Source organism: Babylonia areolata, chromosome 21, assembly GCF_041734735.1.
Source record: "Babylonia areolata isolate BAREFJ2019XMU chromosome 21, ASM4173473v1, whole genome shotgun sequence".
Taxonomy (NCBI): domain Eukaryota; kingdom Metazoa; phylum Mollusca; class Gastropoda; order Neogastropoda; family Buccinidae; genus Babylonia; species Babylonia areolata.
Genome location: NC_134896.1, coordinates 12,638,331 through 12,654,127, shown reverse-complemented (window position 1 = coordinate 12,654,127; position 15,797 = coordinate 12,638,331). Strand labels below are relative to the sequence as shown.

Genomic DNA, 15,797 nt, shown 5'->3' with positions numbered 1-15,797 from the left:
TGTGTGTCTCTCTCTCTCTCTCTCTTCCCCCATAAACAACTATAAACAACTTGACCTTAAGGGTGTGGAGCCGTGGCGTAGTGGTAATACACCCGACTAGAAAGCAAATCGCCCGTCTACAGAACCTTGAGTGGTGGCCTGGGTGGTAGTCTTTCGGATGAGGTCCCGCCCGTGTGCAAGCATACACGTAGCGCATGGGTGGGGCGTGGGTGTGTGTGGGGGGGGGGGGATGTTCCTGGCAACATTCTGTCGAGCAGTCGACTCTGATTGTTGTAAAACAAATACACTTACAGACTGAGGATATATATATATATATATATATATATATATATATATATATCGGTGGAGCTGCAATGCATTGTGGCGATTAGCGCTCTCTCTGTGTGGTGAGAAACCTGCTGTGTCCAAAAAAACAAACACAACAACAACAAAACAAAACAAAACAAACAACAAAAAACGATACAATAGAATACAACAAAGTACAACACAACACAACACAACACAACACAATGTAATACAATGCAGTACAACACTATTATAACCAACACGTCGTCAAATTCAAATCTGCACACCTCGTTCTCAAACGTAACACAACACAACATAACACAACACAATGCTAGCAAATTGGTCGTTAAATACGCACGCCTCGCTCTCAAAAGTAATACAATACAGCACAATATAACGTAACACAACACAACACAATACAACACAAGAACAACAACAACACAACACAACACAATCCTAGCCTATAATAAAACAGGTCGCGCTCAAGCCCAAAACTACTACATGTCTCGCTTTCTCGCTCCCGCTCTTTCTCTCTCCACTTCTCCTCACCCGACACAACACAACACAACACAACACAACACAATACAATACAATACAACACAACAACAACACAGCACAATCCCAGCCTATAATAGACAGGTCGCGCTAAACCCCAAGACTTCAACATGCCTCGCTCTCACTCTTTCTCAGCTCCACTTCTCCTCCTCCGCCATTACATCTTCCATTTTACAAGGTGTCGGGGTTGTACGGTTTCTCCCCATCGCCGAACTCCCCCCGGCGTCTCTGGCCCTTCATGAACTCGCTGTAGTCCACGTAGCCGTCGTGGTTGAGGTCGTCATCCCGGAGGACGTCGTCGATCATCTCCTCCAGCTCCTCTTCGTAGATCTGCGGAGTCTTGTAATGCTTCCTCTGTTGCTGAGTCTCCGCCGCATCTGTGGCCGCGTCTCCATGGTCGTCTACATGGGGGGGGAGAAAAAGTCAAAGTCAAAAAATGATTTAATTATCAGGCCTCTGGCCCATAACAACAGCAAAATGTAGCATGCAACATGCGTTCATTTACATATCATTCAGGCATTTCCCCCTCTCAAATTTAGTACTTTATAAATGTACATCGACAAATTTCAATATTGTTTCAGTATTTTCATGTGGCTAAGATAAAAGAAAGTCTGGACAATGATGGGCTTCTTAAGTGTTTCACCGGCAGTAATTCGTGTCTCAATTCCATATACTTCGGAGTGAGAGTGCGAGAGATTGGCATGGGCTTCAAGACTTGTTGTGTTGTGTTACTCTTTTTGTCATAACATATTTCGTCTGAGGAAAAGAGAGAGAGAGAGAGATTGGCGAGGGCTTCAAGACTTGCTGTGTTGTGTTGTGCTGTGTTGTCACAACAGATTTCGTCTTGAGAAAAAAGACAGAAAGATAGGCAAGGGCTTCAAGACATTGTGTTGTGTTGTATTACTCTTTTTGTCACAACATATTTCGTCTGGGGAGAGAGAGAGAGAGAGAGAACAAAACACTGCAAAGCAGATCACCCAACACACACACACACACACACACACACACACACACACACACACACACACACACACACACACGTTGAACTGACCTTCATGTTTGACCTCTAAATCTACAAAGTATTTATGTCCTGGATATAAAAAAAAAAAAAAAAAAAAACAACCAAACCACTACGTCATGCTTAATGAAAATTGGATGGAACAATCCAAGTTCTGTAATACTTCTGCACACACACACCCCCACCCCTGAACGTGGAGATTGTGAGGGCTGGGTGCTGGTGTCGTTATTGTTGTTGCGGTGTTTTTGTGGTGGTGTGTGAAGGGGTGTTGATGCTGTTGTTGTTCTTGTTGTTGCTACTTGACGTTGGTGGTGGTGGTGGTTGATATGTTTTGTCTGGGAGTAGCTGCTAACGTGGCGATAGCCTTGAGATAGCTGGCCTTAGTTGTCGGCGAGGCTCAAAGCACCATAGTTTGATTTGATTTGTGATGTTTTGTGCTGGTGTGTGGAGGAGGGCTGCTGTTGTTTTTGTTGTTGTTGCAGGTGGTGGTGGTGGTGTTTTGGTGCTGGTGTGTGAAGGAGGGTGTTGGCATTGGTGGTGGTGGTGGTGTTTTGGTGCTGGTGTGTGAAGGAGGGTGTTGGCATTGGTGGTGGTGGTGGTGGTGTTTTGGTGCTGGTGTGTGAAGGAGGGTGTTGGCATTGGTGGTGGAGGTGGTGTTTTGGTGCTGGTGTGTGAAGGAGGATGTTGGCATTGGTGGTGGTGGTGGTGTTGTGGTGCTGGTGTGTGAAGGAGGGTGTTGGCATTGGTGGTGGTGGTGGTGGTGGTGTTTTGGTGCTGGTGTGTGAAGGAGGGTGTTGGCATTGGTGGTGGTGGTGGTGGTGGTGTTTTGGTACTGGTGTGTGAAGGAGGGTGTTGGCACTGGTGGTGGTGGTGGTGTTCTGCCATTGTGTGTGAGCAAGGGTGTTGTTTTTGGTGGTGGTGGTGGTGGATGTGGAGCGTGTCCGTACATTAATTTCTCTAACAATTACTTCTTTCCTTCCACTGACGTTGCTCCTTCGAAACTTCAAGGTTTTTTGTTGTTGTTTTTTTTTTCCTTCGGGCAGCTCTTCATGACATCACTGTGACGTCATTTTTGACCTCTACATTGGGTTATCACCAACAAGTCTAGCTATTTCATTTTCTGCCCTATTTATTACGTAACTGATTCTGTGGGATCTATAAATCTATACCTATCAACCTTTCGCCAAATTGTCCTGAAATGGAAAGTATTGAGTATTTGGCTGTCGTGCCCCGAGTGAGCCAGAGCGGAATTTGTGTGTGTGTGTGTGTGTGTGTGTGTCTTTTTTTTTTTCTTTCTTTTCTTTTTTTTTTTAAATGAATAAACCGGAAGTAATTCCGCAGCAGTCTGTCGCGCATGTACATTTATGTACGGTAACTTTCCCAGTTCGATGTTTCGCTTCATTCTCGTCCAAAGATTTGCGGCTTTACAAGAACACACAAACACAGTCCAGAGCTGATCGAGCTTCTAAAATTCTGAAATCTACTAAAACCGGGAGCATTGAGCGATGCCTCTGGCAGAGATAAGCGGGCAAAGCCTTCTTAATCTGAAGACCTACTGAAAGAATAGCGTGTCTAAATGACGGGGTACAGTTTGCAGTGAATATAAAAATAAATAATTAATTAATTAAAAGGCATTTGGAAGGCTCGCCTGCTATCAAAAATAGAAAACGTCATCTAAAAAAATATCAAAACGGTGCATGGTGCAGTGGAATTGGTTATATTCATATGTGTGTGTGTGTGCGTAAGCATACAGATAAATATAAACTCAAAACCACAAACGTATATTTTCAAAGATCTGAAATGGTATAAAATAACTCATCTAAACTAAGAGGAGAGAGAAGAGTGCGAGTGTTGTTTTGAATGCAACTCTGTGTGTGTGTCAAATTTATCTCCGTGTGTGTGTGCGTGCATATTTGTGTACGTGTCCACGTGTGAGAGGCAGAGAGAGACAGACTGTACAAGCGTTTAAACAAAACATAATGCATGCACGTAATATGGATGAATCTTAGGTGCACCGGCAACACATCCCAGACCTAAACAAAACAAAACATATACCATCTGCAGTCATGAAGTGTACTGCTCCGTCATCGGCTGACATATTTTCATCCCATACACACACACACACACACACACACACACACACACGTTGATGACAAATGCTTTGAAACTTTTTGTTGCGTGCGTGTGTGTGTGTGTATGTATGAGTGTGCACATACAAAAACACTACATATATATTTCTCTGTGTGTGTGGCGCATGTACATGTGCATATGTGCATGGCGATTTTGCCAATTTGATATTTCGCTCATTCTCGTCCAAGCATTTGCAGCTTACACACACACACATACACACACATCCATCCATGCATGCACACACACATGCACACAAATATGTACATATAGGTACAGAGACAGAAATACAATTAGACACACAGGCAGTCAGGCAGAAGAAAAGGAAGAAAGAAAAAATATGATAATACTGTCAAACGAGCAAACTAAACGAAACAAAACATACAATACCATATTCCGAATCTTTTTCAACTCACACATGCACTCATTTAAACACAAAGCAGGGACACACACATACAACTACACACACACAGATAAACACACACACGCACACACACGCGCGCGCACACACGCAAACACACACACACACACCACAGAAAGAGAAAGAACTAACAACTTCCACCTCCACAAAATGTACAACAGACTACAGAACAGCTAACTCAAACATTTGGAATGTTTATTCAACGAAAACTTTTTTTTTTAAATGATACCACTGTGTTTACATAACCCTCAACCAAAATGTCAAAGTGACAAATAACATATATATTTTCTTTCCTTTCCAACAACATATGACTTTTTTTTTTTTTTTTTTTTTTTTTTTTTTTTTTTTAATAACACAAGTTCATTCAAAGTTTTGCTTGTTTGGCGTAGTTGAAGGTAGGACATCCACAACTTGGAAATTAACTTTTGATTAATTTTGATGGGGTAAAAAAAAAAAAGATAAAAGAAATTCCCCTTTCTCATAAACATGTAAACGATGTGTAAGCGTGCACACACACACATGTGCACACAGGGTAACAAGACTGATCACATACGGTGGGCACTGCCTGCTCATTAGTGTTAGTGCCAAAGTCAATGGTCAAGTTAAAGTCTTTTTTTTTTATCAGATGGTTGGTAAATTGAATTGGTAACATTACCGTGCAGATAAGTCAGTCAAAATGTCATTTTCCGAATATAACCAATGACAACTGCTTATTTTTGCAATCCTGTCATCAACGATGAAATTATAATGTAGATCTGAAGATATATATATATATATATATATATATATCTGGGTGCAGCTTTTTTATGAGCTTTGTTAACCTATTTGTTTTTGTTTTGCTGGTGTGGGTGTTGCATTTTGACATACCAGTAAACGCCCTTGACGAAGACCAGTGGTCGAAACCGGTGGGGCATCAAAGAAACTGTTTTGTCGTTTTCCTTTTTTTCTATGTTGTGTGTGAGTGTGTGTGTGAGTGTGTATATATACACACACACACACACACACACACACACACATATATATATATATATATATGTATATATACAGAAAAAGATTGTGAAAAAATTGTATGCTGTACAATTGTGTGTAAGGGTTATGGAACATGGATACATATTTACCGCATTTGATTGTAACTTTATCAGATCTGTGTAACTTTATGAACAAATCTCTGAAAAAACAATCACTCTGTCAATGAATCTATGACAAAAATGATTTCCACTGCTGAAGGTACATCATCATAGGCTGAAAAAAAACAACTGTTGAAATCTTTGGAAATTGTCTCTTTGAATGATAAATTTACTAAAGAATAAGAAAATCTATCAAACACAAATTCATAAATAAAAACTGAGCTAAGAGTTGTTGAGAGATCCAGGAATTGTAGGGAAATAACTGGTGAGGAAAAAAAAATTTTTTTTTGAGAAATGTCCAAAAAGAAACAAACAAATAAATCCACAATACTTGCCTATACGTGTGTGTGTGCCTAAGTGTATGTGCATGTGTGTGTGGGGTGGGGGATGTGGGGGGGTCGATGGGGGGGGGATCTTCAGTTTCAGTTTCAGTAGCTCAAGGAGGTGTCACTGCGTTCGGACAAATCCATATACGCTACACCACATCCGCCAAGCAGATGCCTGACCAGCAGCGTAACCCAACGCGCTTAGTCAGGCCTTGAGAAAAAAAAAAAAAAATCTTCAATGGGGATCTTCAATGCAACCACATTTACAAAACAATGTGAACCCAAACAAATCGTTCATGTTATCACAACGCTAACAGTCACCAACACCACAACACTTCACGACAGAACAATATCTAGGACCCCTCCCCCCCAAAAAATAAAACGATAACTTTGGGTAAATTTTGATACTTTGGCCTCTTAATCACAAGGCCAACGCAATCAAAGTCATCATTTAAGCAGTGATCAAAGATGAAAGCATCTGTTTGATAAATCATGATCGCAAAAAGCTTTAATCAATCCAGTGACAGATTGTGCTTGTACAAATATTTCCTCTCTTCTAGCAACCACCGAGTCATCTTCACTGTATAAAATCTCAACCACCATCGAATAACGCCATTGCTAATGACATATAAAGTACACAACCCCCTAATAAACTTCCTTGAAAACTACGAACTTCACCTTTAATGCCATAGACAATTAACAAAGTGTACAATCACTTCATTCGAAAGTTTGAAATGCTGCCAGGTGAAAAATGATATGAGATTTGGGAAAATCCTGTTTGTTTTTCAACTAATGTGTGGTCTTTCATATCAGCAGATAATTTTCTCAATAAAACTTTTGTATATATATATATATAATCATAGGGTCTTGAGAAAACTAGCTGAAAAAAGAAAATTAGCATGAAAAAAAAAAATTAGAAGAAAAATTGTCAGGTATTTTATAGTCTTTTTTTGGCACTGTTGAAGCTTGCTTTCTATCTGATCTTCAAAGGAAAGAGGAAGGGGAGGGGTGGGGTGAGGGGATGGGGGGGGGGTAAGAGAGGCAGGAAAGGAGAGAAAAGAGTGATGATGGAAATGGTGGTTGAGGAGGGAAAGGGGGGGGAGATGCATGGGGAGGGGTTGGGGGGGAAGAGAGAGAGAGAGAGAGAAAGGAGTGATGATGGAAGTGGTGGTTGAGGAGAGAAAGGGGGGGGGGGGGGGGTGAGATGCATGGGGAGGGGTTGGGGGAGAGAGAGAGGAGAGAAAGGAGTGATGATGGAAGTGGTGGTTGAGGAGGGGGAAGGGGGGGGAGATGCATGGGGAGGGGTTGGGGGGAGAGAGAGAGAGAGAGAAAGGGGTCTGCTGCATGAGGGGAAAGATGCAGCATGCGAAGACTGCTGTTCATATGAGTTTTCTCTCAATACACTTGAAATCCCCAATCCTGAATTTGCACAAGATTATAGGTGTTGGGCTGTGATCGTTCTTTCTGTGCTGTGATACCATGACAACTGACAATCATTTACCGTTGTTGTTGTTTTTTTCCACTCAGGTCAGCGTACATGCCACATGTCACATACACATGTATGCAGTCATAGTATCATGGTTAGATATGTACACGAGGACAGACATCTGTCATAAAAACAATACACTTTATTTTGTTTTATCTACGCTGCAAATGACCAGAATTACTAATCAGTCCATAATGCTAATCACTTTGATTTTCTAATGAACAACAATGACAAAAATCACAGGCACTAAATGAATAAAGTTAAAAAAATTTAAAAAAAAAAAAAAAAACCACAAAAAAACACACAGAGAAGTAAATTTAACAAACTATAATTTTACTCTCTTTTTCTAAATTTCAATTTGATCTTATCTTATTTTTTGATTCGTGCCATTAATTAAAAACACTCCAAAATCTACTGCAAAGAACAGTATCTCTTCCAACAGAGCCACAAATATATTCCTGGATTTAACTGCCCACAAAAAAGGAACACTTCTTATCCAATAAAAACATTTCAACAACACACATATATATAAATCAATGTTAACTGATTCAATGTAAATAAAATACACTGAAACCATCGTAAGTTACTCTACCTGATGATACTCCCTTTGTTATGATTTCATCCTCAGTGTTACAAAATGGATTTCAGACCAGACAAGACAAAGATGCATTAAGTTGTATTTGATTTATTTAATAATGGCAACTTATTTTTTTGTTTGTTTGTTTTTGATGAAGCATATCACATATTAAGGATTTTTTTTTTCATGGCAAATGGACATTCATGATGGGGGGGGGGTGTAGGGGGGGGGGGAGAGTACAACACACAAAAAAGGACATCATTTTCAAGGACAAATATACTGACAACTGTTTTCTACAGACTCATCACTGTGATATTCTGACTAGGGCAACGACGACCATTTAACATATGCGAAATACATGCACCAGGACAACGATGAACACACAACATGTGCACACATGAAGAAGGCTAGGATAGTGTAAGAGAGAGAGAGAGAGGGAGGGAGGGTGGGAGGGAGGGGTATAGGGAGGAAGGTAGGGGACAGGAAAGTAACAGATGCAAGATTACAGACATGAGACACAGCAGTACACACGCTGCACAACACGACATAAACCATGTCAACAATTCACACATTTCTTTTTTTTTTTTTGGTTTTTTGTATTATATAAATAAATAAAACAAACAAATAAAAAGCCAAAAACCTCGGCTATGATTTTAAAATGTGAACAAACAACACTATTTATATATATATATATATAACTAAATAAATACACAAATAAAAACAAAGCCAAAAGCCTTGGCTACAAGCTGTGAATCTTTTGGGCCACAGTTCATCATTTCTGTGCCGTGTGTGGTGGAAGAGTGGGGATGGAGGGTGAGGAAGGTGGGAGGTCGACACACAGATTATGATTCTGTTTCTGATTTTTTTTTTTTTTTTTTTTTTTTCCCTAAATGCTTGGTAAGCCAGTGATCATTAAATCAACTTATCTACAAGGACATGGACCTGTCACTTGGAAACAGAAAGTAATTTAGCTGTCTTTTGTCTGGGGGAGGGGTACGTGTAGGGGTGCAGAGCGGAAATCTGACTGCAGAGAACTGATGACTGAATCAACTACCAAAAAAGATTAACAAAACAAAAACTTGCAACAACAATAACGAGAGAGAAAAACAAATACAAAGCAATAACAATAACAATAATCACCACATTAAACAATGGATCTGTAAGTATGACACATACTGTTTCAGTTTATCTTTTAAATTTCTTTTTCTTTTTTTTTTTATAAACCATTGTCATTTGTAAAAAGACCAGTGAGATTTCGTAATTAAACATATGAAGATCATCCTCAATGCTGAGACAGTGAGTGACTATGTGCTTTCCTGGATTAGTCGAAGACTCTATCAAGACTGTTCCCACAGCATGGTGACAAAAAGCAGATGATAAAAATCAATCACAAATCATAGAGGATCTTTAAACATCCAATCGTGAAAAATCAAGAGGGAAAAACAAAACCAAAAAAAACACAAAAACCAAAACCCAGTTATGTTTGGTATGTCACACAACAAAACAGAACTGAACTTGATCAAGCAAGCGGAAAACGGAAAACGCAACGCAAAGAAACTGTGCTGGAAATTTACCACACAAGTAGGGACAGTGCTACTGTATTTCTAAGCTTCAGCCACATAACCGAGTTCAACAGCATCCCCCTCTAAAAAGGATGCTGCCTGCTGAGGACTCTTCAACAGCACCTAAACAACCTGGACTGTCACGATGTAAGGTAAGGAGGAATAATGTTGTCAAAAGCAAGGTTTGGGGGGAAAAAATTCACAATTTTTTTTTTTTTTAATTTCTTTTTGTATTTCACACACAGGTTTAGATACAGACAAGGACACAGCTTCATCCTCTTAAACTGAAAACCACCAGTGAAATTCACCCCATCATATAAACCCACAGTAGTAATGAACTGGTTATAGTGATAGAAAAGGTACCAGTTTTGGGGGGGGGGGGGGGGGGGGGGGAATCCATCCAAACACAATTTTAAACCCGAAATCACAATCACACAGAGGGAGACAAGAGACAAAGACAAAGAAACAGATAAGACAGACAGACTGACAGTCTTGTTTGTTCTTGATTTTATCTTCATTTTTAATCTTAGAATGTTCAGGGCTTTCAGTTCCTTCCCCCCCCCCCCACCCCCCCAGTGTTCTTTTGCCGACTTTCATTTTTGTACATCCATTAGACGCATATTACTTCTGCACAGATATAACATGTACACACACACACACACACACACACCTCCCTCTTAAATCACAAAGTTCTTGTTCTCTCTCCACCCCCCTTACACTCTTATGGATTTCTGCATTTCTAACATTAAGACGAATGAAAAATATTCACATTCTGTTTCTCTGAGTAACAGTAAATAAAACAGTAATGGTAAATAAATGAATGAATCACCAAATGTGAATGTTAATGGGGTTGAAAAGATCCACTCGGACTAAGATGCCACATTTGTTAACCAGTAATTTTCTTCCATACTTTGCAAATACAGATTCAATAAACATCTGGCCTCCTTCAGTTAAACCCATCTCACACCATATCATTGTGTTAAAACCACACAATGGCAACAACAACAAAAACAGGCCCATCCAAAGACCCTGCTCAAATCACTTCACTTCATTAACAACAACAACAACAACAATCTCTCCTACTGCTAGATGACTGGTGTGATGATTCAGCAGCTTCTGCACAAGTTTTTTGTTTTTGTTTTCGTTTTTGGTGTTTGTTTTGTTTTGTTTTGTTTTGTTGTGTGTGTGTGTGTGTGTGCGTGTGCATGTGTGTGTGCGTGTGTGTGTGTGTGATTTTCATTACTATCATATACCATCACACTAGTGACCCAACATGTTCACTGTGCTCCTCAGCTACGTTGTCCCAGCAGATTCACATCCTGCTATTCCGTTATACTGTCCCAACATATTCACATTCTGTTACCATCAGCTATGCTGTCACCCACCGCACTAGTGACCCAACATATTCACAATCCTGCAATTCTGGTTATACAGTCTCCCACCACCCACATACATTCATTCACATCCTGCCCTGCCCCCCTGCCCTCCCCACCTCCCACACCCATCCCACTCAGATCCCAGTTTCTCCCCCCCCCCCCCCCCCCCCATTCCCCCCCACCCCCAAACCCCTGAAGACTGAGCAGTGTGTGTGAGTGAGAGAGCACATTCAGTTCTGCCCAGGCTGGTTCTGCTGCTGCTGCTGCTGCTGCTGCTGCTGCTGATTCTGCTGCTGATTCTGGTACTGCTGCCGCTGCTTCTCCTGGTTGCGCTTGAACTCAAAATACTCCACATAGCCATCGCCGTTCTCGTCGTTGTCCCCAATGACACTATCGACAATGCTGGAGATCTCATCGTCAGTGAAGATCTTGGGAGGGGCCCTGTTGGCCTGCTGCTGCTCCTGATCCTGACCCTGCTCACCTGCTGCGTTCTCGTGCTCTGCAAAGCCGGAGAGAGAGAGGAGCAAGCATGAGGGAATGCAGGTGTGCTAAAAAATTTTGTAATTACAAAAACAAAAACAAAAAAAAAACCACACACCACCACTAGGTGACTTGAGGAGGAAGAGCAGAGGAATTGGAGAGTGTAGGGGGAAAGGTGGAGATCTCAATGTGTGGTGGGGTGGGGGTAGGGTGGAGGGAGTGTCAGGGAGAAGGGTAATGCAGGGGTACTAAAACAAAATTTTTTAATTAAAAAAAAAAACAAAAAAAAAACAAACCCACACATCACTACTAGGTGACTTGAGGAAGAACAGAGGAATTGGAGAGTGTATGGGGAAAGGTGGAGATCTCAAGGTGTGGCGGAGGTGGTGGTGGGATGGGGGGTGGGGGGGAGTGTCAGGGAGAGGGGGTCTCAGGAGTGGGGGTGTGGGGGTGTGAGGGTGGGGGCTGGGGGGGGGGGTTGGGTACAGTGGGAAAGGAAGTGTGTTCAGGGTTATTGCGCTGACAAGCAAGAAGCAAGATTTCCTTTCTGTCACCCTCCTCCTTTCCCCTGTCAGTCCCAACCCTTCCCACTGAAGGCAATGAAAGAGACATGAGCAGAGGAGTACAAAAGGCAACATTTCCTTCTGCACCCTCAACCCCACCCCCCCCCCCAACACCTCCCCCACCCCTTTTTTTTTCTTTTTTTTCCCCCCCTCTCACTCTCTCACTTTGGTTACGCAAGGGAAATGATTATAAATTCACACCCTCAGTCTTCAGAAATGGGCAGTAGTAATCCATGACCAAGGAGGTTTTGGGGGAGCGGGGGTGTGGAGGGGAGAGGGGTGGGGGGTGTTGTGGACGGGGGGGGGGCTGGGGGGGAGGGAGAGGGGGGTAAGAAGGTGGTGAATTTGTGTGCTGTAAGCAGCAGAAGGAAGGAAGCAAAGTGCTTCAGAGAATGACCCCAGTGAGTGAGTGGGGGGGTGGGGGGGGGGGGGCTGTGGCAAGAGTCAGATCAAACAAGTCACTGTGCTGCACACAGAGTTACCTCACTTTATCATCTCACGCTAAAAAAAACTAGCACCCCTAATCCCCACTCAGAATCAAGTGAAGGTGGTGGGTGTTGGGTGTAGGATGGGGAGTGGAGAAAAAAAAAAAAAAAAAAAGCCAGTGCATGTATACCATTATACCCTCACTGATTTGAACTCAATTTCTGTTGACAGCTCTGAACAGGAAACCAAAATATATATGAAATGGTAACAACTTTCCAGAACCATCAAAACCCTTTATCCTCCATTACTTTAACATTTATTTCCTATTTCTTTCTTTCTTTCCTTTTTTTTTTTTTTTCTTTTTTTGATGAGTCCCTCTCCCTCCCGCCATTTCTACCCCCCACCTCCACCCCCACCCCCTCCCCAAAAAAACAAACATACTCCTCCCACTTCACTCTCCCCCCACCCACGCCCAATCAAAAAAGTACATCATGATAACACTAACGTACAGGAATATGTGCCTGGCTTACAATCTTGAATGATGCAATGCAACCCTGTTATCAGGGCGTCAGTGGCAGGCAAGCGAGCAAGTTAGAAATAGCAGAATTTGAGTGCCAGAATATAAGAAATAGCACAGCAGTGCATTGTGAGAATACATATAACCCACCACCATGGAAACGTCAAAAGTAACAGACCAAAACAGGGCAGAAGACTGACAGCAAACAGACAGACAGACAGACACAGTGAGATATTATTATTCTCTCTCTCTCTCTCTCTCTCTCTCTCTCTCTCTCTCTCAGTCTAACCACTGCAGCCATCTTCTTTCTCTTGCAATAGAGATATTGTTCCAGAGATTGCAACAGATCAGTATACACTGATAAGCAATACATAGCCGTGGTAGTTCTGATTCTATGTTAGTATGGTACACAGCTTTGGTCGTTCTTATTGCATGTTAGTATCATACACAGCCTTGGTAGTTCTCACTGCATGCTAGTAAGGAACACTGCGTTAGTATAGTACACAGCATTGTTAGTTCTGATTCTATGTTAGTATGGTACACAGCTTTGGTCGTTCTTATTGCATGTTAGTATCATACACAGCCTTGGTAGTTTTGATTGTATCATAGTATGGTACACAGCCTTGGTAGTTTTCATTCTATGTTTGTATGGTACACAGCTTTGGTAGTTCTGATTGTATGTCAGTATAGTACACAGCACTGGTAGTTCCATTCTATGTTTGTATGGTACAAAACCTTGATAGTTCTGATTGTATGTTAGTATGGTACTCAGCGTTAGTATGGTACACAGCCTTGGTAGTTCCATTCTATGTTTGTATGGTACACAGCCTTGGTAGTTCTCATTCTAAGTTAGTATGGTACACAGCGTTAGTATGATACACAGCCTTGGTAGTTCAGATTGTATGTTAGTATGGTACACAGCCTTGGTAGTTCCATTCTATGTTTGTATGGTACACAACCTTGGTAGTTCTGATTGTATGTTAGTATGGTACACAGCCTTGGTAGTTCTCATTGTATGTTAGTATGGTACACAGCTTTGGTAGTTCAGATTGTATGTTAGTATGGTACACAGCCTTGGTAATTCTGATTGTATGTTAGTATGGTACACAGCCTTGGTAATTCTGATTGTATGTTAGTATGGTACACAGCCTTGGTAATTCTGATTGTATGTTAGTATGGTACACAGCCTTGGTAGTTCTTATTGTAAGTTTACTGTTAGTATGGTTCAAAGCCTTGGTAGTTCTCATTGCATGTTAGTATGGGTCACAGCCTTGGTAATTCTGACTGTATGTTAGTATGGTACACAGCCTTGGTAGTTCAGTACACAGCCTTGGTAGTTCTTATTGTATGTTAGTATGGTTCACAGCCTTGGAAATTCTGACTATGTTAGTATGGTACACAGCCTTGGTAGTACAGTACACAGCCTTGGTAGTTCTTATTGTATGTTAGTATGGTTCACAGCCTTGGTAATTCTGACTGTATGTTAGTATGGTACACAGCTTTGGTAGTATAGTACACAGCCTTGGTAGTTCTCCTTGTATGTTAGTATGGTTCACAGCCTTGGTAGTTCTCCTTGTATGTTAGTATGGTTCACAGCCTTGGTAGTTCTTATTGCATGTTAGTATGGGTCACAGCTTTGGTAGTCCTCATTGTATGTTAGTAATGGTTCACACAGCTTTGGTAGTTCTGTGTGTATCATGGGCAAGTGGATTAATTGCGAGGGTTGTTAAACTTTCCTATGATTGTATGTCAGTTGTAGCATGGCCAAGTGGATTCACTGCAAAGTGTTGTTGAACTCTCCCACATTTTCTCAGAACCCCCTTCTGTCAGTGAAATCTAGACAGACATGTTTCTCAATGCAAAATGATGCAGAAAGAAGTACAGTAAAGCAACTTTGCTGTGACAACATCAATATCCTGTACAAATGATCTGCTCAAATCCCTTCTGCTGTCAAGACAACAAAAACAAAAAAATCTGAGGACTTCCTTCAAACCGAGTGATAAATGATATTAGGCATTTCTGGAAATAACACCAGTATGATCTTAATCATATGTCACAACAACCACAACAATATGCATATCCACACACACACACCACCAGCGATACACATGCATACATTAATCATAAATCAGTTACTAAATGAAATTGAACACTGATTGGGGAAAAAATTCCGGTAAATAGAAGTTGTGAAGAGATTTTATATTCATAAATGTTTCCCTTTATATTGATATGCAAAATGTCCTAATCATAGTTATTATTTCCAATATAATTTACAACACAATAATTTTACTGTGATATGTGACCATTATTACCTTATTTCAAACAATCCTTCATAATTCATTGTTAGCTAACAGAGTGAAGAAGTGAAAACTACAATATTTAAACCACTTCTGAACAATGATGACAGCAACAGACATAACAACAAAGCCTTTGAATGAACTGTTTGACTTATGTGGAAATCTGACCTGGAAATTAGGTCACTGAAAAGGGTATCCCCTCAAAAAGACATCACAACAGTATTTGCTATGTCTCAATTTTGTTGCCAGCAGTATGGTGGTTTCCAAGAAAATGCTAGTGTTGAGTTTACCATGAATGCAGGCATATGTGCACCAGTGTGTGCATGTGCGTGCCCATATGCACACACAAATACATGCACACTCACTCACTCACCTCTACACACACACACACACACACACACACACACACACACACACACACACAAACTAATGGTTATTCCATAAACTCATTTTCTTTACACAAATGAGGCAAAAAGAAGAAGAAGAAAAAAGGCACATTATAAAATGCTTTACCCCGATTTTCCTCATTCCAATTTCCACTCAGGTGTGAAAGGGAACCTGACTTAGGTCAGGGACGGTTAAAACTACAGAAAGGAAAGGATTGGGCCCCGCCTTCCTAAGCCGAAAGCTAGACAGAGTGGTTATGAATCCACT

General features: G+C 41.2%; 1 protein-coding gene across 3 annotated transcripts in view; it reads right to left on the bottom strand.

The window, feature by feature from the left end:
- Nucleotides 1-543: 543 nt before the first annotated feature.
- LOC143296695 (multiple coagulation factor deficiency protein 2 homolog) overlaps nt 544-15,797 on the bottom strand; it is a 48,480-nt gene continuing 33,226 nt past the window's right edge. For 2 of the 3 annotated variants that reach the window (XM_076608733.1, XM_076608735.1), the window contains one exon: nt 8,771-11,359. In XM_076608733.1, coding sequence (XP_076464848.1) covers nt 11,091-11,359 — 269 coding nt within the window. In that variant the 3' untranslated portion in view covers nt 8,771-11,090. Of the gene's footprint in view, nt 1,242-8,770; nt 11,360-15,797 lie in introns of those variants that run through there. The other variant, XM_076608737.1, reaches the window with a different exon arrangement.